Source organism: Anopheles ziemanni, chromosome 2 (assembly GCF_943734765.1).
Source record: "Anopheles ziemanni chromosome 2, idAnoZiCoDA_A2_x.2, whole genome shotgun sequence".
NCBI lineage: Eukaryota > Metazoa > Arthropoda > Insecta > Diptera > Culicidae > Anopheles > Anopheles ziemanni.
The window spans coordinates 79852938-79875964 of record NC_080705.1 but is presented as its reverse complement, the minus strand read 5'-3'; the positions used below and the strand labels follow the sequence as shown (position 1 = coordinate 79875964).

General features: G+C 42.9%; 2 protein-coding genes and 1 pseudogene across 2 annotated transcripts; all 3 read right to left on the bottom strand.

Moving 5' to 3' along the window:
• Positions 1–11820: 11820 nt before the first annotated feature.
• LOC131294474 (uncharacterized) lies at positions 11821–12477 on the bottom strand (annotated as a pseudogene).
• Positions 12478–16991: 4514 nt separating this feature from the next.
• Positions 16992–17960, bottom strand: LOC131294473 (sarcoplasmic reticulum histidine-rich calcium-binding protein-like). The gene has a single exon (XM_058322521.1). The coding sequence runs from the start codon at positions 17958–17960 to the stop codon at positions 16992–16994; it is 969 nt and encodes a 322-aa protein (XP_058178504.1).
• A 2819-nt stretch (positions 17961–20779) lies between these two features.
• Positions 20780–21925, bottom strand: LOC131294472 (microfibril-associated glycoprotein 4-like). The gene has a single exon (XM_058322520.1). It carries the CDS (start codon positions 21923–21925, stop codon positions 20780–20782), a length of 1146 nt encoding a protein of 381 aa, XP_058178503.1.
• Between the last annotated feature and the right edge of the window lie 1102 nt (positions 21926–23027).

Below are 23027 nucleotides of genomic sequence, written 5' to 3'. Positions count from 1 at the left end.
AGTGCCTTCGCTCGTCCCTCACTTCACACAACCTCTCGCTGTGCCCGCTTGTCACGCGACCTTTCACGAGTGGAGGCATTTCGAACCATGCCTCCCGATTTTCCACCAAAGAAATGGCAAGACGCCACCTTTAAAGAGAAGTGTCTCGCCCGTATTCCCACGTGCCCATCGGTGTTGATGCTGCCGCCACTACATGGCCGCACGTGAACGCATGACGAGAACAGTGGGTTTTCCTCCCGTAGACACGAAAAGGGCACCCACCGTACATACCGAAGCGGTCGTTTGGTGCGAATGGCACGTGGATTAACATTTCCCGCCAGTGTTTACGAGACAGAAGGCAGATCGATCGGTGCCATTAAGTGGTTCGGTTGTTTTGCCTTTGATTTTCAGTAAGACTAATGAAACTCGTCAGTTTAGTTGCAAGTTTCCGAAGCTTTATGATAGAACCTGATCAAACTAAAAGGGAAATGAGAATGTAATAATTTATTTTTCCAACCACAACTTTTATGGTTCGAAAAGCACAAAAATAATACATTGGTTGATGTGACTACGCGAGACTGAAACAATAAACAATTCTCATTAAACAATAAATTACAGTCGATTACAGTCGAACTTATTTTTTTGCTGTTTTCAAAAAGCCTTTCCGCCAACACGATATTACACAGAAAAACATATGCACGCTGTCATGGATATCCGAGCTGCCGGCAACAAATTCATCATTCGGCGATACACGACCACGTCCAACGTGACCATCCCCGGTGCGGCCGCCCAGGTGCGAGTCAGTTAATCTGTGGACCTAAGCATAACAATTGACTTTAGCCGCCGGCCGTCCATGAGGCTGTAGCTGAAAACCACCCGGCAAGTGATTTATAGATAATTATGTGCGCTGCTTTATTTATCGTACGAATCAGCTTAAATATTGCCACCGAATGGTGAGACTTGCATAAACCGAACCATGGTGTTTTAAGAGACGTTTTTTTGTATTCTCACTCACTCTCTCTATCACTCACCTTTGGAAGAGAATTGAAATATTTTTGCAAACTGGCACCACATGCTCCCCCTGTTTTCGCTATCCACCCCACTAACACCCACCAAAGGTTGTGCAGTTCAAGCATGAAATTATTATATTCCCCTAACAAACCCTTGTATCACTTCAACCCGTCAACTTCACCTCCGGCCACCGGAAGGCCTATCGATAATTTTAATGATTTATGGATTAATTTAATTTCCACCGAGGAATCAGTCACTGCCACGCGACCAGTTCGCTGGACTCTGGGATGAAAATTGAATACCATCGCACGGGTAACAGGTCACCACCAGGGTTTTATCAGTAGAATGCGAAGAAACAGTGCACCAAATTTGGGGCGTGAAAACATCGCCTGCATTTCTATCGTTCACTGGGAACTAAATACACCGGGAATATTTTTTAACCTGTTTCGAAAAACCGAATCGTCTCATATATTTTCATACAACTACGACTGTGAGATTACATTAATTTATGCAACGATGAATAATGCATGCAGATGGGAATGGAAATCGGATCGAATGTTCCTTGCGGCAATGCGAACAAGTACATTTTTGCGCTTCATCAGGGAAAATTTGATATCAGTTAAACATGGACCTGAAATTGTAGTTATTCTAATATACCCTCGATAAAGCATCAACTTGGAGCGATTGTTTTTATTAGTTTGCTTTTTTGGGAACATTAATTTGATGGTAAGTGAATCCAGCGAAAATCATCTCCTCTACCGAGTCCAAATTTGTTGATTATAAATGGTTTTATCGTGAATTAACAATAAATGCCCTTAACCGGCTTATCAATTATCGGATTTCAACCCTCAAAATGAAAACGAATCACCCTCCATTCGAAGCTACTCGATTTCGAAAGGGTGAAAATGGTATAGCCCTTTGGCACACCATTCATCAATCATCCATTTCGCGCTCGGATACGGAACGGATCACTTGTCCACCGATTGGCCTCCATCGAGAACACGAACTCCGATGAGAAATTCCTTTAATTTCCTGCCGTTTTTATTTCGATTCCTTTTTTTTTTTTGTTTCAGCATCCACACAGTCCAGTCCAGGCTGCGGTCGCATTTTCATCGCTCGTCAGCTGACGAGTCGCTAATGAGAAAACTTTTAATGAGCTGATTAATATTTAGGGGTGGCCGGAATAGAAATTTATCGCCCGCGCTGCATCGACAGCCGTTCGCGATGCGATCTTGATTTCGCTATCCGTTTCCGAAAGTGATCGCTCGAAGTTCGATGATGGAAAGAAAATTAAATAAATTAGATTCCCTGCTGTTTCAGCTGTTTTCTGTGCCATATTATCAGACAGAATATTTAGTTTTTTCACAAAAACTTTAAAATGTGCATTAATTTGCCGTACTTTGTGCCTAGAAACGTGTCTTAAAAATACATTTTCTACAAAACATATTTTATACAACAACCTTTAAAATCAATGTTTTCTAAGGATACTGTTATTGAAACAAAAGGCTTCGAATGCTAAAGCTCTGCCGTGTAATTTAAAGTTCTTTTTTTTTCTAGAGACCTGATGAAGGGTCGTTAGTGCGATGGTTTATTTTCCTTTACTCGAAAGAGATCCCTTGAACACTAATCATCTAACAACACCCGCCAAACTATCTATGACACGATCGCTAAAGAGTCAGAAACAATAGTTGGCCCTTAAGATACGACCGGCGACACACATCCATCGGACCGGGACAAATGTTTCCTTTTGCTTTTCGTTCTAATTTTCATCTACGATTTATATATCCTAGTCTAGAGGTGATGTAAATCAACGTCCGCTAGCAATTAATCAAGGCAAGATGAAATATCTACATGTCACCGTGACAGCGTCGCCACAAGTGAGCCCCAAAGCAAACAAATTCGAATCATGAGTAAAGATGAGAAAGGGGGAAAAAAGGTTAAACATAACCTAGTCACGCTTATTCACTCAAATTGAAAGGACAACAAACATATGCTGGGGAAGAGAGAATAATCACTTTGGGTGAACTATTTTTATCGCTTTGAGGCAATTATTTTTCGATCGTTCTGTTGTCGGTTTTAATTACATTGCCGCATAAAAACCACCACCGAGAAAGAAAGCTGGTTCAAACGGTGGTCACAAACATAATCACTTGTTTCATCCACAAGGAATTAATCCGGAGCACCTAGCCCAGTCAGTAGTTTATTGCCTGCTAGTGCTCTCTATGTTTTCATCTTCAATGACTGATTTTTATGGTAACCCATTACTTCACCGCAAAATAGTGGAAAATATTGTTTCACCACCCCGGATCGGTTTAGCGATCGGTTATGTTGGTGTACTAGGGAAAGATTGCTTGCATTTCCCATCCGGACGAAGCATCGTTCGAGGAACGAATTTGTTCCATTTTTATTTCTCCATTTTACACACCTACGCCATATGTTTTGGAATGTGGAACACATGTTCACGAGCTCGTTGCACCGCTAGCGATTTATCTCAGGCACTATAAATCCGCCGATGGCCATTTTCACCCGAGAACCGTTGAAACCGTTCCCAACGAGGATGCATTTCGCGAACGACGCCGGTTGGTGTGAAAAATGTACGACATTGCAAGCGCTTCCGATAAATTCAATATGGATCGAATTTGCCTGTGACCGTTGGTCCTGCGCTACGTAAACAAGAAAAACGTTGATAATTCTCGCTTTCGTTGGGATAGGCAACCGATTTGGTTTGTTGCGTGTAGTGTAAAATGGGGTAAAATGCACTTTAAGCTAAGTTAGACCATCGAGAACTGTTGAAAAGTTGATTCTAACTACTTTGCATCGAAATTTAACAGTTAAATAAACTGAGTTTGAAATCATGCAAGACTTCCCTACCATACTTTAAGATATAATAGTCGTTTAGATGAAACCGAAAGTGATGACAGAGAATTGAACCTACTGTGAAAAAAGTATATTCCTTCGCATATAGCCTCACTTTACCTTACTTACGTGCAGGTTCTTTTGGAAGTATTGAAAGTGTCGTTTTGTTTCAAATGATTGATCAATTTAGTTATTTTTACGCCGGGGTTTGCTTTTCTTGTAGGTTTCCTTTTTAAACACTTTCAAATGAATAAATGAAAAACCACTCGATAATTATTAATCAAGCTCAAAAGCTAGAAAGAAACTTACTGTTTGTTAATTTCATTTCGACACGCCAAAACATGCTCAATCGTTGGAGATAAAATTAACTACCCATAAACTTCCGAGTAGTGCTGAAAGTCGGTAAAGTGCCCATTGCGGTTGCGAATGAAACAAATTACCGAACCGGGCATTGATTAAACAGATCAAAAGTCAGCTTTAAAAGTTTGATCGAAACGCCCCACGTATCTTGATGCCATCGTGGGACGGGAGGGGGACATTTTATTCGACAATGATTTGTCAGTTGTGATTTGCCAAAAGGTCCCACAGCGGTTGACAGAAACTGAGTATCCAATGGCTAAAACGAAACCGTTTGGCAAAAAAAAAACAAGAAAAAAAAATCAAATAAATGTTGCCTCCCAAAAGGCGTGCTTGTTTCTTTGCAAAGCATAATTTAATTACCACCAGTCATGCACTCCAAGTTTTGGACGGTCCGGAAGCGGCTCCACCAAGCAAGCACCAACATTTCCGTAATGGGTTGGTGGGGGAGGGGGGGGGGGGGGGGGGGGGGAACTATGCGACACGGTGAACATGGTAACATTTTCATTAAAACATATTTTCCGTTTTATCGCCCGCCCCGTCGGATGCAGGCGATCAACGGGAACGACGGAACATGATGTTTTACTTTTTGGTTATTTTAGTTTTTGGTTTTATTGCTTGCTTGGGAAAACTGTTCCACCAACAAACCGACCAAGGAAAGGATAAACATTTTTAGGCTTGAAACTTTATCCATCCCCACCCTCCACTACTGAGGACATCCGCTACCCTCAACGCAAACTCCACGGAATGTCAAAGGAAACGGGTTTGAACATCAAAAATAGAAATCGGATAGACGCAGCGTATCTGGCAACCCTGTTGGTTGAGAAAAGTTGTTCGTTTTATTTAATCTAGGTACTATTGATTAAAAAACAGAACTTATTTTCCATTAAACTTCCCCTTTTCCATGCCCATTTCGCTATCGCATCAATTACAGTTGTTTTATGGATGTTGTTTGCGATATTATCGTTCGCAACCAATTTTGCTCATTTGGCTGCCAGTGTTGCCAACTATTTAAATACCGCCTTCTGCCGGTGCATGTTTGGCTAACAAAGAACCTTTCCCCATTTTTTCACTATCTCTTTCTCTCTCCAACCCAATTTATTATTATCGTAATATTGGTAATCTTCACCGTGGCCAACCGAAGCCAACCCTAATTTGACGCCAGCATAACTGACTCCCGCAGCTCGAGCGGAACGGCGCTGGTGTAAAATGGTTAACGGACGTGTTTTACAAAGTTCCTCACGATGTTGATATCCCTTCCCCGGGGGTTTGGGATGGGGAGTAAGTTTACTAGAACTACACCAGCCTGTTCGTTGCTGATCCAAGCTGAAACCCGAACGAACGCCTGAAGGCAGGCGCTTGTTTCTGTAATAATGTAACGACTCCGCTTGCAGCTGGGAAGAAAGTTCCTTCCGGCAACCTTGCCAGCTGGACGTTGATCAGCAATGAATTGGTAAAGTTTTTCCACCAACAAAATCCCTTCCCTTAGTTAGTTGTACGGTTTGTGTCGTCGGCGGCATACGAGATACAGTTTCGAGACTCCTGTAAGACGGTGCAGTTTGGATTGATGGCTAGTTTCCGGTTAGCTAAGTGAAGGTGAACTTTGGCTTGATAGTCGTGGTTGCTTCCATTGCATGTTATTTATAGGATCACAAATGAATCTTTTCGCTGGAGGCCTTCTTATTAATGTTCCACCGTCACGTTTAAAATCCCCTTATGCAGCTGTCAGCTAATCGATAGTGAAACTATTTTGCCACAGTTATACACTGTATAATTTTAATTTTATGCTACAGTTCAACGATGAAGTTTGCCGTGACTACGATGGAATATGACTGTGAGAAAAAATTTACTTTCATCGTTTGGCAGAATTTCTTATATCCGTTATCTACTCACGTGGAACTAGATTTACATTTCGCAAAATTAGTTGCATTCTCTCAAATAATGGGTCAACTTTAATGCTGCTTGGGATGATCCTCGAAAGCCACCGGATAACGCCCCGGTACAGTGATAAGTCAACGGTACCGGGACGTCACCGGGCACCTCTACAGATATTCCCCATTAGACCGAGGTCCGGCGTTGATGAAGATAAATTACCCTCAAGTAGCACTTCTGGCTGGGCCTTGCCAGGCGTCGGGGCGAACTCCATCAACGCCTGGCGGGAGTCCACCCTCCTCCGAAGCGCGCCGACGTTCGGGTGCGACGTATCAGCGGGTGGCGCTTTAGTTCGTTTTTATGTTTTAAATAAAGATTAAATTTCCAGCACGCGCCGTTCTTCTCATCGTTGGATGAGGGCGCACCACGGGAGATTCCTTCGTCTTAGGGCGAAGATAGGCACAAAGATCCAAGGATAGAGATTTTCCATGCGAACTAAAAAAGCCTGAAGGTGACTGGGGTTGTCTCCAACAAAGCACTGTGGATATATTGTTGGGAAAATTAAACTAAATTGATTTATTGATAAAGTAACCCATGTTTGCTTCTTTACTTAATTTATAGATTTTTTTCTGTTTTCATTGTCATCGTTCCTTTAAAAAATAGTAGTCAACAATCATAGGATGTGTATGAAAACTGAACCAAATTTTAACCTTTCTGAATGCAACAAAAAACAAAACGATATGCAACAACCACGAAATAATTTTAATTTTTGTGTCCACCTACCAACAACTCCATAGTGAGATCGAATCACAGGACATCGCGCTCGGCCTAAGACGTACGATGCGTCACCGCGCTGCGTCTGCCAAACGAGAACCAGAAGGGATTAGACTGCTTCCGAGGCTTCTGGGTCGGAGCTTAATGTCACTGATTTACCACCGGCTATACGCACCGTACCGACGCTCGGATTGCTCCCATCGGGTGACTAATCCACTTTCAATTTGTCCGCATTTGACAGCCCGCAGGCCGCAGAAAAGTATTTTACAAGCAGCGCTCCCATTTGCCACGATGATTTGACAGTTGGCGGTTGGATTCCATCGCGGGCCGCAAATTTTGCCTTCGTCATCCGCACCATTAACGGGCGTGGACGAGAATATTCCATCAAAATGGTAATATTGTTCCCGCGGACCTGGGAGAAGCAAATTGCACCAAAATAATACACATTCACCGTCGGTAGAATGTAGATACTCTCTTTTAATTAAGTTTTATGTCAACTAATGAACTTGTTGACAATGAAAGAACATTTTAAAATATTTCTATTTTGATTACATTTTTTGCATTAGTTTCATATTTGCTTTCCATACTTCCAGAATTTTAGATAAAATAATAAATTTAGAAAAATGAATGACAGAAGAGAACCGCAATATCTCTGCATTCAACAACTTCAACCATTTTATAACAATTTTAACTATGTTTTAAACCAGCTAAACTTCGACATGAACGAATCAAAGAAAAACGAACCTAATAAAGAAGGAAATTTCCTGTGATTTGATCGCGCCTTTTCTCATGCACTATGGAATTTACTAACCAGGTTTCGTTCGAAGCAAACAACTCTCTGCTCGCAGGAAAGCAACAGCAAACAAATCACAACTCCTTACAAGGTTCGCAATATTCTCACGTAACAGGATGCCAACGCCTTCCCTGGAACCCTTCCGCGAATGGCATTCCTTCATGGACACGAGACGTGTTTCCCGGTCTGGTAGCTCGGCTTTACTAGAAGAAAAGATTTGTCGATTCACGAGCGAGTTTCCAGCGTGATTTGTAGCCGGTACCATTTCCGGGGCGCGCAACTCCTTTCTCGCTGGCCGCCGACCGGTAACTTGTGGGGATTTTCTTCGTTTCCCGTGGATTCTACATTTAGTTTGGGTTAATTTATTCTGCCGTCTTCCGTCGGGCAGCTTTCTCGACCCCGTTTGATACCGCTTCCGCTGCCGCTGTGGAGTGGCCCTAGCAGGGCCGTCCTTCCTTGATGGACACCTTCCCGTCTTTAATTATTATTCGCTACCGTACGTGGAAAAACCGCTCCTGCCCGAGGCCGAAGGATGTCCGCTGTCTCCGAGAACCTGGAGCTTGCAAGGGAGTTCCGGGAAATCAACGGATTGGTGCTGCTTTAAACCGGTGCCATTTCCGAGCCGCGTTTCCATTGGGGACGGGTGAGGAGAGGATGGGAAAAAAGGGTTCGCCGGGTCATTTCGGGAGTAAATACATCGTTCCCGCTCCGTACCGGTCGGGTGCAGTGCATCCAATTGACCGGAAAGAAAACTCTCCTTGACATGAAGCAAGAATATGTTACCACGGGGCACGCGAGGAATCGGCATAATTTAGCGTCATTTTCAAGCCAATAAATTACGCCACTCGGGCGCACTCTTGGTCCAATGGTTGGCACACTACACGAGGTGGTTCCTTCGTTTGTGTTTTTCACAAACACAAAATGCACCACAGCCTTGCAACATAAAACAATAAAACTATTCCCATACCCCAGTGGCAATAATGTTTTCCCTCTTTCCGGGGGCGAGATGGCGAAAAACATTGTGTTTGTCCGGGTGTATGTTGCCACCGGATCAGATCGAAAGGCTGCTGCCCGACTCCGCTCGGTATGCAGCTGACCACTGTCTCCACTGACTGTCCAGTTGTTCGCCCGGTTATTTACTATATTGATCGGTAAATCATGACGACATCAAAACCAGCTCCGAGGAAACAGACGAAGCACGTGCAAACCATGCACACCGCCCTTTGGTGGAAGGATGCGGAATTGACCGTAAATAAGCAAGAATGTAGCTAATTCCCACTCGATTAAGGTGGCTTAAATCGGCAACTCACAACGGATGGTAGGAAACAGTGTGTTCCCTATTTTGTGTTTGGTGTCCTTATTTTCTAAAACAGTTTCAAAATTTAAAAAATAAGACAGTTTTAGATGGAAATGAATCAAACTTAATTAATACATAGAACTGTTAGTCGACGTTTAGTGCTGAAAGATGAAGCTAGTCTTTCACCGCAATGAGATGAAATCAGACATTTCATGGTATTTCATTCATCTATATGAAATATGCAAGCAATATTTTATTCTTTAATTACTTTATTTTTACTTGAATTTCACTAATTCAACCATCATGGTTAAACATTGCGAAACATTGCGATAAAATCTTCGTGTCATTAATAAATATTTTTTGTTAAAATTAACGTTAAACTGCTTTATAAAAAATTTACTCCGTTTTTCCCAAAAACTTGTTAAAAAAGTGGTCTAGCACCCATACCAAATGGATAAACTGATATTTGTGTGTTAAGTCGAAGGACTTTCATTTTTATATTGACTATTTTACAATTTAATTAACAGCAACATTACAAAATATGTATTTTATGTAATTTGGCAAAAAAAATTTAAATGAGTCCACAGAAAGAATTCAAATCTATTGAGACGTACTGTTACCAGAACATATCTCGTATCACGTTCTCAAAGCTGCCGGCAAAGGCAATGACCATTCCAACGGGTATGATCCCTTTCGAAAACCCTTTTCGAATCGCAGATGGAACATGTTTCTCTCCCGGCATGTGTGTGTGTATTGTGATAGTCAATCTTCCACCACACCCCTTCGGAACTCTCATTCTACCGTCAACCTTCCAAACACACACAGGAGCATTAACGTCCTATACTACCGTTACCGGATCCTTCTCGCGTGACACCGTAATTGCATCTATCCTCTCTACCAACACCACATCCAGTGTGACAATTCACCAGTCCTTGAGGCTCGATGCCCATCATCCTCCTCCCCTGTAAGGCGACAGACCCACCGTATGGATTGTAGCGAGTTGTGTTGGAGGAATATCTTGCATTAGTGGTTTTTCGCCAAACCACCGGCAACGTTCGCGGTCCACCACCCGGCAGAAAACACCACCGTAATCGGTCTTTGTCCTGGCCACACAGACGCGCGCACCCTTTCGCATTCACAGAAAACACAGTCGGATGACACACTGCGGAAGATGAGAATTGATTTCTTCGCCGGTGAACCTTTCCCATCGCAAAGCGTTCCATCGTCGGATGCAATCGTCTCGCTACTCTCCGATTGTCAGTAAATATGGCGGAAAATTGCATTATAATGCCTGTCACTTTCGATAAGGTGGTGGAAGGTTAGCGCTTGTCATAAACAATTGCAATGAAAATCAATTTCATGCCCGTGGTGTGTGTGTGTTGTACGTCCCCAGGAATGGAAACACTTTGGTTGGGGAAGAGTTTGTGCATCTTGATTCATCCGTTAAAGTGTTCGCAGTGGAAACGGCATGACTTCATACTGTTATCAGTCGGTAACAAAAAAAAAAATAAAACACCAACACAGACTTATCTGTTGCGACAGTGCAGTTGTACTTTCAAGACACATTGACGCCAAGCTATGCAGAAGCAGTAATAACAGGTAGTAAGCTTTTGCGGCTCTAATGATGGTTTATTAGAACAGAAGACACAGGAAGTAATTTATGATTTTTGTTATATTAATTGCTAAACTTGCGAGTGTATCGATTGTTGGAATTGAATAACTAGTACAATGTACAGGGTTTGGTTTTTCCGGCTAGGAATCCAACCTTCCCCACAATAGGAACTCTCCATTTAACTGGGAAACAAACCCACCGACCAACATTCCAAAAAAGCCATAAATATTTCGCTTTCTGATATTCAAATTGCATCATAAATTTTCCACTGGAATGTTTTTGTTTCACAGCGACCAAAAACGAGACTTTCCTACGGTACAACGCTGGCATGCATGTCTGCGACGACGTTTCCTGGCGCCACTCTCCCGACGCGCTGCCATATCTACGGTATCTTCTTACTTTGACAAAACCTTTCCACCTTCCTAATCTTCGCCGGTGGTGTGTCTTTGAAATTGATACCGTCTTCCGGAGCTACAAGCACCTTTTCCTTTGCTGCAGTCAAGTTCCCTACGAACCGAGCCCTGAATCTCGGGCTGAACTTTCCCTATAAAGTCCCATCGTTTGGCGTTTAATGTGAGTTTTCCGCATGCCAAAACTTGTTGCTTCCCGGTGGTGCCCGGTGGATGCTGCCTAGTGCGCCAATGCACGCTCCGGAGTGCAGCGTTGTGCACATGAACTTTGGCGCTTATGGGGAAAACTTTATCCATCCACGTTACACAAAGGTCGCTTGGCACAGAAAAAACAAAAAACGAAGGTCTAGGCGAGCAACAATACTCTACTTGTTGAGATTATTACATTTTCATGAGGTGTCGAGTGCCTTGCAATGGACAATCATTTCGGTTCGGTTCATTAGGCATCTTGCAATGTTTTCCCTACGGTTTGCTCCAGCAAGAACGAACTTTACATTCTAATTTTTCATTGTGAGAATATAATTTTTATTTCCATAAAAAACAGGTAAGCTTAGTTTGATGTTCAATTATCGACTATAAGCAAAAAAGTTTTTGGTAATGTATGTACCATTTAACATGTTTAAAATGTGTAGGACTTTTGTTCGTTACTTTTATACTCAAGTGTAATTTGAGTGTAGCTATCAAAATTTAATCATTATCCAAATTGCAAAAGAAACCTTTTCCATTTGAAATTTCTAAAATTCTGAGTTAATACTGGTACAAGCGAAAAACGTAAAACCAAATAAAATGGCCGACGAGCCAGAAGTAAAACGAACTTAATGCGCCTCAAAAGAAGCCTTCATGCGCCACGGGCACTCGTTCAGTAAAACTGTTTCATCACGACCGCCGCTATAAGGGTCACCATGCTCCAGGCAGCGCCAGTCATCTTGGACGAACCCTAAAAAAGGTGACAAATGAAGACAAACAACAGCATAAAACCAGGCACACGTCGAGATGTAGGTGTTCCACATAGGGGGGACAATGTTAATTTTGTCGCAAACCATACCGAGTGACTCGTCGACACCGAGGACGCTCCCATCCCGTTCGGGAACTTGTAGATGGTTGTCTGCGTGAAGCCATTTTTATTGTTTTGCGTGTCTTGCGAGACAATTTCCGGATTGCCGAAAGGGAGCTGAGGGCTGCAATGGAAGTAGAAACAAACAACAATTATTGCCATTCTGCTCAGGTGCATTCAGTGCAACTTTCACCAAACCAAAATGTCACCACTGTTGGACACTTACAAATTCGGGAACGGCTGCTGCTGGGGATTTCTGGCCACCCGGACCAGATTTCCGCGGTTAAAATCACCCTGCTCGGAACCTGCAAAGTGGTTCGAAATGTTAATTACTTCCGCAAACAAAGGCACGGTCAAAACACATCAACCACCAACGGGGATCGTACCTGTTGCGCAGGTTGAGTCGAAGGCCATCAGCACCACGAGCAGCAACACCGAACTTTGCACCAAAAACGAAGCCATCTGAACCGGTCGAGATCGTAACGCACACTGGACAAGAAGATGCAAACGAACGCGGTGCGCGGATCAGTTCAACGAACAGAAATTCACCGAAATATAAACACCAACCAGTGTGTTAGTGTGCCATTGATTTCTTCACTGTGTGGAACCATTGTGTTTGAGCATCGCGAACCCGCGCAGATATCGACTGTGACTCATGTTACTGCGTCGTTTTCTTATGGTGTTGATGAATCACTGATTGTCTTGAGGATTCACGATTCCCCGAAACGACTATCACACCGAAAGCCGGCATCCAGGATGCGTAGGGGGAGAAGCATCATCATTGTTTTTCATTTCTTACTATAGTCAATTTGCCTATTACCAGAAGCAAAACCACTACATGCTCTTAAAATTTTAATGTTTTTGTTTTCATTGAACCATCTCTGAGCGACTCGCGCATGGAACGCTGCACGATCACCACCATACGACATAACAGAATACGATCAGGCGCGTCTAAAAACCGCGGAAGAGAAAAACCACGAGCGCGCGCGAGAGCTGGAATGAAAACAAGGGGTTCAAAAAACCGGTTTCGGTTCGATGCGTCACACTATGGTCGGATGGCGGGGGACAGGAATGGTCAAAAATATATTCACGCACCCCCGCCGTTTGCTGTTAATTCATTCGCTTGGTGCCTCATTTTGTTTTTAGCTTGTTTTATGTCTATTAGTCATTTTGGTTAATCAAACATCGGTTATCGGTCTATTAAACTGTTAACTGCAATGAGGTTCCTCAACCAAAGAATCAACTTTTGAGAAAGGCTTTTTTTAGTATTTGGTAAATTATGTCAGGCTTTTATGTAAATGCGTCTAGTTGATCAATAACAAAAATATTAAATAGTTTACAAATCATTGAAACAAACAAAAAATTTAATTCAAATGAATCATGCGTCCGATCATGGGAGAAATAAACAGTGTCTTATCGTAATAAATGTTCAAGAACTTTACAAACTACTAGCAAAAAATTGATTCATGGAATGTAGACTTTCTTTTACGGAAGAACTTTCTTTTACATATTTCATTTTTTTAACAATCCTGTATTAACATCGATTTAGTAGGTTAAGCAATAATGCATAAGGAAAGCGACATCATAAGATTAGACGTTTTCCTTTGGAAAGGATTCATAGATAAGCTGTTTATTAAATAGCGCTATGTTGTGAAAAAATCGTAATAGAATGGCCATTTTAATTGATTGCAAACATTTCACGTCGTAATGCGTTTACAGAAATGACATTAAATTGAATCTGAGGCCATATGACTAATGTGCTTTTTTGGCTTTGCTTTCCGTGTGCTTATGGTTCCCCAATAAACACACTAACACGCGCCAATGGTCTTGCGATAAGGAGGCAACCCAATTGAAACAATCAGACGTCTTAATGCGATTACGCGGCGCAAAATGGACTTTTGCCAGTGGGTGCGCGTGGAACAATTTGACTAATATCAAGCAACCAGATCCGACCGGACGAGGAAATCCATTGCCCGGTGTCTGTTATCTTGCCAGATTGTACCGGGCAAGGCCTGACATGACCTACCGCAACCCGCTCGTTTCGTATGCAAGGCCATTCGGACCGAAAATTATCAGCTTTCCCGGTTGCACGCTCTGGCCTCTTGACCTACAAAAAATCATAACCATCCCGTTTGCGTCCGTCCCGGGTACGGTAAAGAGCAATGTAATTAGAAGACGAGGACACTCTAAGGACGAAAATAAAAATTGGTCTCCCTGGCAGCCCCGGAGCGTGTCCCGGCTGCTAGAGCCTTGGACACGTGGCTCGAAGCACATAAATATAATTGTGATAATTGAGAGAGAGGAAAGTCTAAAATCTAAACCACTTAGTCGGCCATACTTGTGGCTCGGTTAGGCCGTATGTGGTGGCCATTTTCGGTTGGCATTTGTCGCATCGTTGGCGTACGGGAGTTTTAATTTCTGCCCGAATGGGGTACTAATTTAATTTCATCAAACATCGTCTGCCATCCGGGATGCTTGAGAAAATCAGAAAAGGGGAAAAATTGTGGCCATTAGGCAAACGTGTTTTATAACCTGACAGCTTAACATTCTATTTTTATTTCGCTGTCTTTTATTTCTTTTCTTTTAGTGTCTTGAAAGTAAAAGCATTTTTTAACCATTGATTTAAATAATGAAACACAATTCATCCGATGAAAGTCGACTTCTGAGATTATCATCCTGTAGTACTACCCGATTGTCTTCCGTGTTCTCACACGAGAAAGTACATGTATCTATTTCTTTGTAGGATGTCATTACAAGCACCTAATGTGTTTCTAAACCTTAGTTAAAGCCTTCTATACTCACAATCTATTCACAATGCATGTCCAGCAACGAGTCTCAACAGAGTGTTACCTTGTTGAATTTATAATCACGTTTCCTCAGGAGAAATTCTAAATCGAGCAACTGTTGTAGGGAACGGGATCGTAAGATAAACTCTACGTACCATAAGTCTCGGGTCAAACGGTTCGAATGGACAGTTTACTGGAGCTACCCTGCGGACATCGGACATCTCACACTGCAAACCGTTGACCAAATCTGCAGTGCAGTGACTTCTGAACGTCCTTCCCAACCAGACTCAGTGCGGTCATTTCGGAAAAATACTCCCGAAAGTCCCGTATTATTTGGCCCATTCGCCAAGCACCTTTTTCCACTTGAGCGCAGTGCTAGATCCGGAAACTCACTCCTTGACCGATGTCCGATGTGAAAGATGGTGTGCCGAGCAATGGATATCCCAGGGATGATAAATGTTTAATTTTAATTTAAATCTCCGTGTACCCCTGGCCGCAAAAGGGGGAAAGCTTCTAGGAAAAGCGGCCGTAAAGCTGGGCAGTTCCGGGAAGCTTACGGCTTTTAATAATTATGTCAATTGTGCTGCCCGTAAATCGAGCGATCAATTATGAACGAGTCGCGTCGTAGAACTCACGGTGACTTCGCGGATCAGCAAAGCAATTTGGGTAAAGTTATCCCGTTTTAGTACGGGGACCGACTTTATTGAACAATTGATGCCGAACTAGGCCAATGAGCGATGGAAGGTAGGGAATAACATGATGCCCGAAGAACCAGCAAGTGTGCAGAGGATAAATCTAATTTAAATGAATGCATACATGAATTATCTGGAGAGCTTCACAATAACATAATCGAAATCACAAATTTATAATGATTTCCACCGTTGCTGAGGAAAGATGTGTTGATGTATAAGTTAATTAATGTTAGAAAAATTCCATAGAAGATTGCAATAGTGCATCACGGATATTGTTAAACCTTAAATAATATAACACGCATTCAAAAAGCCATATTCTGCTTAATAACAAGATACGAACGAATGACAACGAGGCACATCGCTATATTGCCATATGTTCAAACAAATTATATTAAAAATCCAGGCATAGCCTCACATTTAACCCTTTTTATCAAACGATGATCGTAAAATTAATAATTAATTTCTTAAATTTTCTTCAAATATGTTTGTGCTTCTAAATTTTATGTATTTCCCAAGGGATATAACTCAATGCTAAACATTGCAAAGAGGTAGGTCTCAGTGTATAATTTGTAACTGGATGTCAAGTTCAATTTTAATATTGGTGTCGCACAATTTGGTTGAACAAAAGAAAATTGACTACCATAGTATGTGTTTGAGCACAAAGCAGTAACATTATATGTTTATGTTTTATAAAATGGTTTTCCTAACATTGAAAAATGTATACACTACAAATCTACACTATCAAATTTATGAGTTCTTACTTTTACTAGAAGCACATTCATTTGATTCCAATGCTGCGCACAAATTCACCAAATTTAACACCATCTTTCATTCCGAACTGCCCACAAACTGCACTTTCCTCCGATGCCTAGACTCAACGGGAATGGCCTTATTGTAAAGCTTTACGCCATCCCAATGAAAGAGCTAATGAAAATATATCCATTGGCAACGCTTCCACAGCCCGGTGAGAAGCTGTAGTAATTCCCCATCGAAAAGACGACCGTCGAAACCATACTCGGGGGAGGTAATCTCCACCACTTGTAATAAATCATGAATTATGATGATTAGGAAATATATTTCAACGCATGAAATATTGAACTTGTTTTATTACACCAAATGCACGGGGCGAAGAAACCTGGAAACCAGAGTAAATACTTCTAAAAGGAGCAGTACCAGTATTTTTTTCGGAAAAAGAGAGTGGTAAAAGATGAAGGTATAAGGTATAAGTAAAAACGTAGAACTGAGCATCGCTCGAACGAATGTTTAATGTTCGCTCAAAGCTAAGGAAAACACATCTGCATTGTTCCATATCACATGAACAATAAACCGAACAGTTTAGGAAACAAATAATTTATTGTGCAAGATAATCGAAGAATCGAATCGAACGAAGGCGAGTCGCGTGACGTTTTACATAAACACTACGCTTGACAACCACCAAAACACTCGAATGGCCAGCTTTTCCGTCACGTAATGTCACCGGCGGACGGATTTTCCCTCGCTAGTGGTGGAAAATTTTGTAACCACTCTCACCGCCCCCCGCGTGACCATGCTTCTGCTCGTAGTGCGACCCGCCCTGATGGTGCTGTTCCTTCCCGTGCCGGTGCAGATGCTGATCGTGGTGCTCGTCGTAGGCGCCCTGGTCCTTGCTGCCCTTCTTCTGGTAGCTGGCCTCCTGGTGGGCCCGGTCCTCGTGCCCACCCGCCCCATGCTTGCCCGCCTCGTTCGAGTGGTGTTCGTGCGCCGAGCCGTACTTCTTGAACTGCCCCGAATGATCGCTGGTGTCGTAGAACACGTGCTCCTTCTTGTACTCGTCCTTGTGGTACACGTTGTGGTATCCGGTCGTCTTCGAGCCCTTCTTGTGGTGCTTCTTCTCGTGATGCTTGCCGCCCTTCGTGCGCTTCGCCTCCTGATGGTGATCGTGGTAGTGCGAACCCTCGTCGTGGTGTGACTTCTTGCGCGAACCATCCTGCGCGTACCGATGCGAATGGTCCTCCTTGCCGTGACTTCCACGGTTCGCCTTCTCCAGCGTGTGCTTCTTGTCGTACCCTTGTTCACCCCGCGAGTCCTTGTGCGCGTGATGGCCCACCTCGTACGACGAGCCGCCAGCCTTCTCCTCCACCTCCTCGTCGTCCTTGTCCTCCACCACACGGTACGCGTCGTGATCGTCACTTTCGTCGCTCGAGGACAATCCCTTGCCAAACTCCTCGACCGTATCCGCACCAAACTCACTGACACTTTTCAGCACCTTCGCCGGGAAGAACGCCTTCGTCTCCGGGATCACCGCAAGACCGACCGGTGAAGCACTGAACGGACTCGCTTCGGACGGAAACACGTGGCCTGGCGTTCGGCTAAAGTAGAAGTAACTCGACGCAGCCTCACCGGCCGTCGATCTCCGTTGGCGAGGCACCCCGGCAATGCTCATCTGCCAGCAGCACATCACCACCAACACCACCGATACCAACTGCATTGTCAACTCTTTGCAATCAACACAACCCGATCAACCCAACACGATCGCCCCGAATAAACTGAACCATCGACGGTGGTTGAACACCGTTTCTTATACCTCCCACAGGGCTCACCGAACACGTGTCCCGCGGGTCGCAAACCGAACTAATTGTGTTTAGGCACTGGGTTTTCGATTCGATTTGCCTTCTTCGCGCTTCGGTGCGTGCACGCGGTACAGGAGGGAGGTTGGCGAGAAGTCGGTCGAGCGGTGGATGCAAAATTTTTGGCTCGTAGCAGGCTGAATCAATCAAGCGGAACCGATGCTTTCTTATGTTCGGTGGACATAGAAACCGCGCGAGGCCATCCAGTGAAGACACCGCCTGCTGCCGTTTCTTGTGCGTTGACTAACCTTCCTCACAAAGTTCCTCCTAGGTGGAAAATCATTATCAATGACAAATGGAAAACTACCCACCATGGAAGAATGGAATCTACATTTTTTTTTAACACTTTGAGATGCCTTGATTGAGATGTGTTTCGGGCCGGTGTCTAGGAAGCAACAAGTTGTTTTTTAAATCGCCAATTGAATGGTTGGTGTGAAATTGTTGTTCCTTGAAACTGTGTTCTTGAACAGATGCGTCACAAAACTAATGGTGGAGGTTTAGAAGTACCTATTGTTGCAAAACTGTAGACAATCTTTGGTATACCGTAAAACATTTATTTTTTTTAAATCCAACAAATATTTATTCTTCTGTGTTTTGCAGAATTTGCAAATTTGCAGGTTTTGCGTTAATTAGGAAATTAAAATCAATTGATATATTTTACTGCAAATTGTTATACGATTATGTTGTTTAACCACGAAATTTAAATTCGATGAGTTGTAACAGTATAAAAACTTACATTTCATCAAAAATGAACTTAAACATAAGACTTCACGATAAAAGAAAACGCTTACCACTTACAAATTTACGTTTAACGTAACTTCTAAAAGTTCTTCTTGCAGTTGAGTAAACATATATAATATTGTTTAAAATATGTTTATATTCAACAAGTCTGTTTTTTTTTGCAATAAGTTTAAATCTCTGTTATTTTCCTCATGCTTGACAAATGACTGCATTGCATATTTATCATTAGAGCTTTTTCTCCGAAAAAAATATCCACTGATTGTTTTATATTATAATTATTCATCCCTAAAGTCCCACGGAAAGCCTCATATGTGCTCAGTACTAAAAACCATCCCTTAATTTACTCAATCCCCTTCACGTACGTGATAATAGCCTCTCTGTAACGTTTGCCGCATGTTATGCTTCCCAAAAATAAAGCCATGAAAAAGGATTAACAACATTCCTTACCAACCCCGTCCAGAAACCGAACCCTTCCAATCCCTTTCGGGGCTGGGACTACGATCAAGGGCCTTCCTTAATATTGTTTAATGTACTACGCGACAAATTAAACTTGGTGGCGCGTTTTGGTAGTAGGGACCAGATTTTTCCTCTGAAGCTAGGAACAACCGGAGATCGGAATAGGATGGAGAAGAAGGTCGCCCAAACATGCAATCTGTACATGCTGTAACATAAACCCGTGGCGGTATGCAAGTGGTTTCTGTTCTTTTTTTTAGCTGTTTTGTATCAAGCTTACCGAAAGCTCCTCTGTAGAGGTTGGGCACATTGTACTGTTGTGTGTTTCTGCGGTTAGATCTAGCGAAATTACCACAAACATAACCTTCACCACTGCACCTTTACCTTCATTTCACGTTCTTAAGCCAACGAGCGTTTCAGCTGGGACTTTCGTAGAGATTTAAAAACTTAACTTCCCCTGCACTTTACGTGACAGTGCATTTGTGCTTTAAGAAAGTTAAATTATGCAGCAAAAGCATCCATTGGGCAAATGCACATCAGTTCCTGTTTTCGATGTTCTCGGGGTTGCACAAGGTAATGGAATTTAATTAGCCACATGGGTGACTTTTAAGTATTTTGACATTCTCGGAAAGCCGTACATTACCTTGTCGCCATGTTGAACGAGGATAAAGTTCGCCACGGAAATTCGAAACGCTTGGAGAGTGGAAGATGGGAAATGGAAAGAAAAATATGAAACCCCCTTGAGTCTAGCCGGAACGTGTGGGAGTTTTCGCTTGCCTTTTTTCCGCATGCCAACAGAAATCTTAATCAGTTCGTTTGGGGTGAAAAGCCATTTTCTTTGCGACTCACAGTCCTCAATTCCTTTGCCACCAACTACAGTGAACTCGATGAATATGGATGTCGTCTGGTGGGATATCAGTTTCGTTTCAAAGCGCTTCTCGGACCCAAAATAGCGAGCCTATATTTTAATCGGACCACATATATCTTCATCAAGCGATGGAAAATGCATTGCAAATCAATTGTGTGAAGTAAATTGAAACCAAACACGAAGGAACAGCTGAAGAGAATAATGTTAATAAAATAGAAACTTGACAAAAAATGTTTGCATAATTAATCTTTAAAGGACATTTGCTTGTTTCTTGCTTTTAATTTCCGTTCATAGAAATGGTATTTTTAAAGTAAATAAGAAATATTTTTTTTATTATTCCAATTTTCTCGAAATTTGTATCTTTGATACTCTTAAAACAAGAACAATTAAAATGTTAAATTATGAATCATCTGCCCGTTATGCTTCCCAAACAACATAAAACATCGCAAAACACCGCCTTTATGTTTCTATCATAGACTGCCATACAAGTGTTAGTTGCGTACAAGTTGTTGCTTGCAACTTTGTTTGCAGGAAACCGTTTTATTTTTAAATGAATCACCATAGCTAGTAAACGAAAGACGACGTTAAATAACCACCATTTTGATCTCCAAATAATTATTAAACCGCACGAATCATCATCCTAGTGTATGCCAACCCTTGCGTGGAATTCTTAAAACTATGCCAGATGATGGCAACCCAGTCCATTTTGTTCAAGTAGTGCCCGTTAAGGTTGGACGGATGGCACTTGTAGTACCACCAGCCTCCACCATGACGTAGGGCACAGTTTCCGTCCGCCAGATCGTTGTCCCGGTCGACCGTTGTGAACTTCATCCCTTTGTGCGTGGCGAGTGAATCTCCTGCAGTGCCCCGGTACCCGCTCAACTTCTTCAGGACATATTGATCGGTCTCGTTGCCGATGGCGAACTCCTTGTAACGTGCATATCCGTAGTTCCCGGCAAAGTCCTCCATTTCCACCAGCAACTCAACGGATCGCACCGTCGTTAACCGATGAAGCCGCTCCAGCCCAATCCAGTACTCGCCATCGGCGCTTCCGAACTCCTCGCGGTACTCCTTCCAGTGACGATTGAAGTTCAGCGTCCCATCGAACCGACGCTGCACCAGGAGCCATCCTCCACCGAAGCGGATCTGCTCGCAGAACGCCACAAATGGTTCATCTGTCTCACCCGGTTGGATGAGATACTTTCCGGGAACTTTGGACGGTACTTCCTTGCATGTTGGAAACGGTCCCTTCATGCGCGTACTGCACAGATCGTGTAGGGTCGGTGAGTTGGTGGATAGGGTTGGCTTCGGCGCAAGACGGGCAATTTCCGCACGCATCTGTTCGTGGTTAGCACATGCGATTTGTTGTGAGAGAATCTTCCGCGATTGATCCTGAATGGTCGAGAGGTTGTACGAGACTGCTTGGTCGAGCTGGCTGATGGACCATAGGAGGCTCCGGAAGACGGTCTCCAGATGGTTTTGGTTCTGCATTATCACCTCCGTGTGTTCCTTCGCTCCGAGATCTAGCTCGAGCACTTTGTACTGTAGATAATCCAGCTTGGCCAGCATGATTTCAAATCCATATCCCGCCAACGATCCCGTCGAATTTGCAACTTCACTTGTGGCATCGCCACACTGCCACAAGATCACCGTCACCGTCACCGAAAAAACACGTGAAAACATTGGAGAAAAACAGCACGTCTTTAAAGGTCTACTCTTCATCAAATTTCGTTTGAGTATGAACGTTGAGACGTATGCCACCATCGCTTTTAAACCGACGTTAGTTCAACAGTCTGTTGACAGGATAATACAAACTACAACAAACACATATGACCCATTTCAGACCGTGCTCCACACAAGTTTGCAACTCCCCCTTTTATCGTTTGCAGAAAGTAAATAACGGTGTGCTTATTGACTTCTCCAAGATTTACGAGGCTCTTTGAGGCAAATAGCATTAAGGTATTGCAACCATTGGGCTTGAATTTTGTTTGCTCTACACTACCATTCTTGATAAGACGACAAAATGTTGTGGTCGGCATTCCACGTTGAAGCTACCATTGGCCATCAAAGATATCAATTGTCCCGTCAAACAGCACGAGATGCAATATCGATTCATGAATAATAACGCTTGTTGGTCGCTAAAGCTGGCTGTAGACGTCACATATTAATCTGTGCAGATCTTTGACGTCTACAGATTTCCTTTGTTCTCTCGTACCCATCGTCTGTCAAACATCCCTCCAGATATCCCGAATATCTCGAGGGATGTTGAAAAGAGCTAAGGAAAGGCTGTAGACGTCAAACATCTGTGCAGATTAATATGTAACGTCTACAGCCAGCTTAACACGTCACTGATGAGATGTTCGAAATGAATTGTTTTTGTCCTCGGCTTATGAAAAAGAAACGCATCAGAGAAGGCTACGTTCTTTCTAAGCCGTATCCCCGTCACGGTTCCCACTTAAAAAGCATATTTAAAGGTATTGTTTATATTTTGTTAAGATGTGTTTTATTACTTTTACCCAGAAACGTAGCTTATGGCATGCAACATGAAAAAGATTCTGCGAATATTTTTTTTTCGTTGCAAACAATTAAGACTAGAAGAGCGTATTGGGCGTCACACTCGTGCAAAAGAAATATGGTACATGAACACTTTAAAATCTTCATGGTATTTTCACAACACCCAAACGATGTTTAATTCTCTAATCTAATTTATTCGATTTGGTCGATTATTGTAGTTTTGCCTACGGTAACAAATTCGTCATCCACTTGTGAGGGTGCCTTCACTTACACATGCCACCCTAAGTGACACTGGTCATCCTGGAGGGTGCACTCACCGAGAACAACGGCTGCGTTCGTTTGATCACCTCCT

What these genes read in the sequence shown, in the direction of transcription:
- LOC131294473 (XM_058322521.1), bottom strand. Translation starts at nt 17,960, where the DNA reads ATGCAGTTGGTATCGGTGGTGTTGGTGGTGATGTGCTGCTGGCAGATG.
- LOC131294472 (XM_058322520.1), bottom strand. Translation starts at nt 21,925, where the DNA reads ATGGTGGCATACGTCTCAACGTTCATACTCAAACGAAATTTGATGAAG.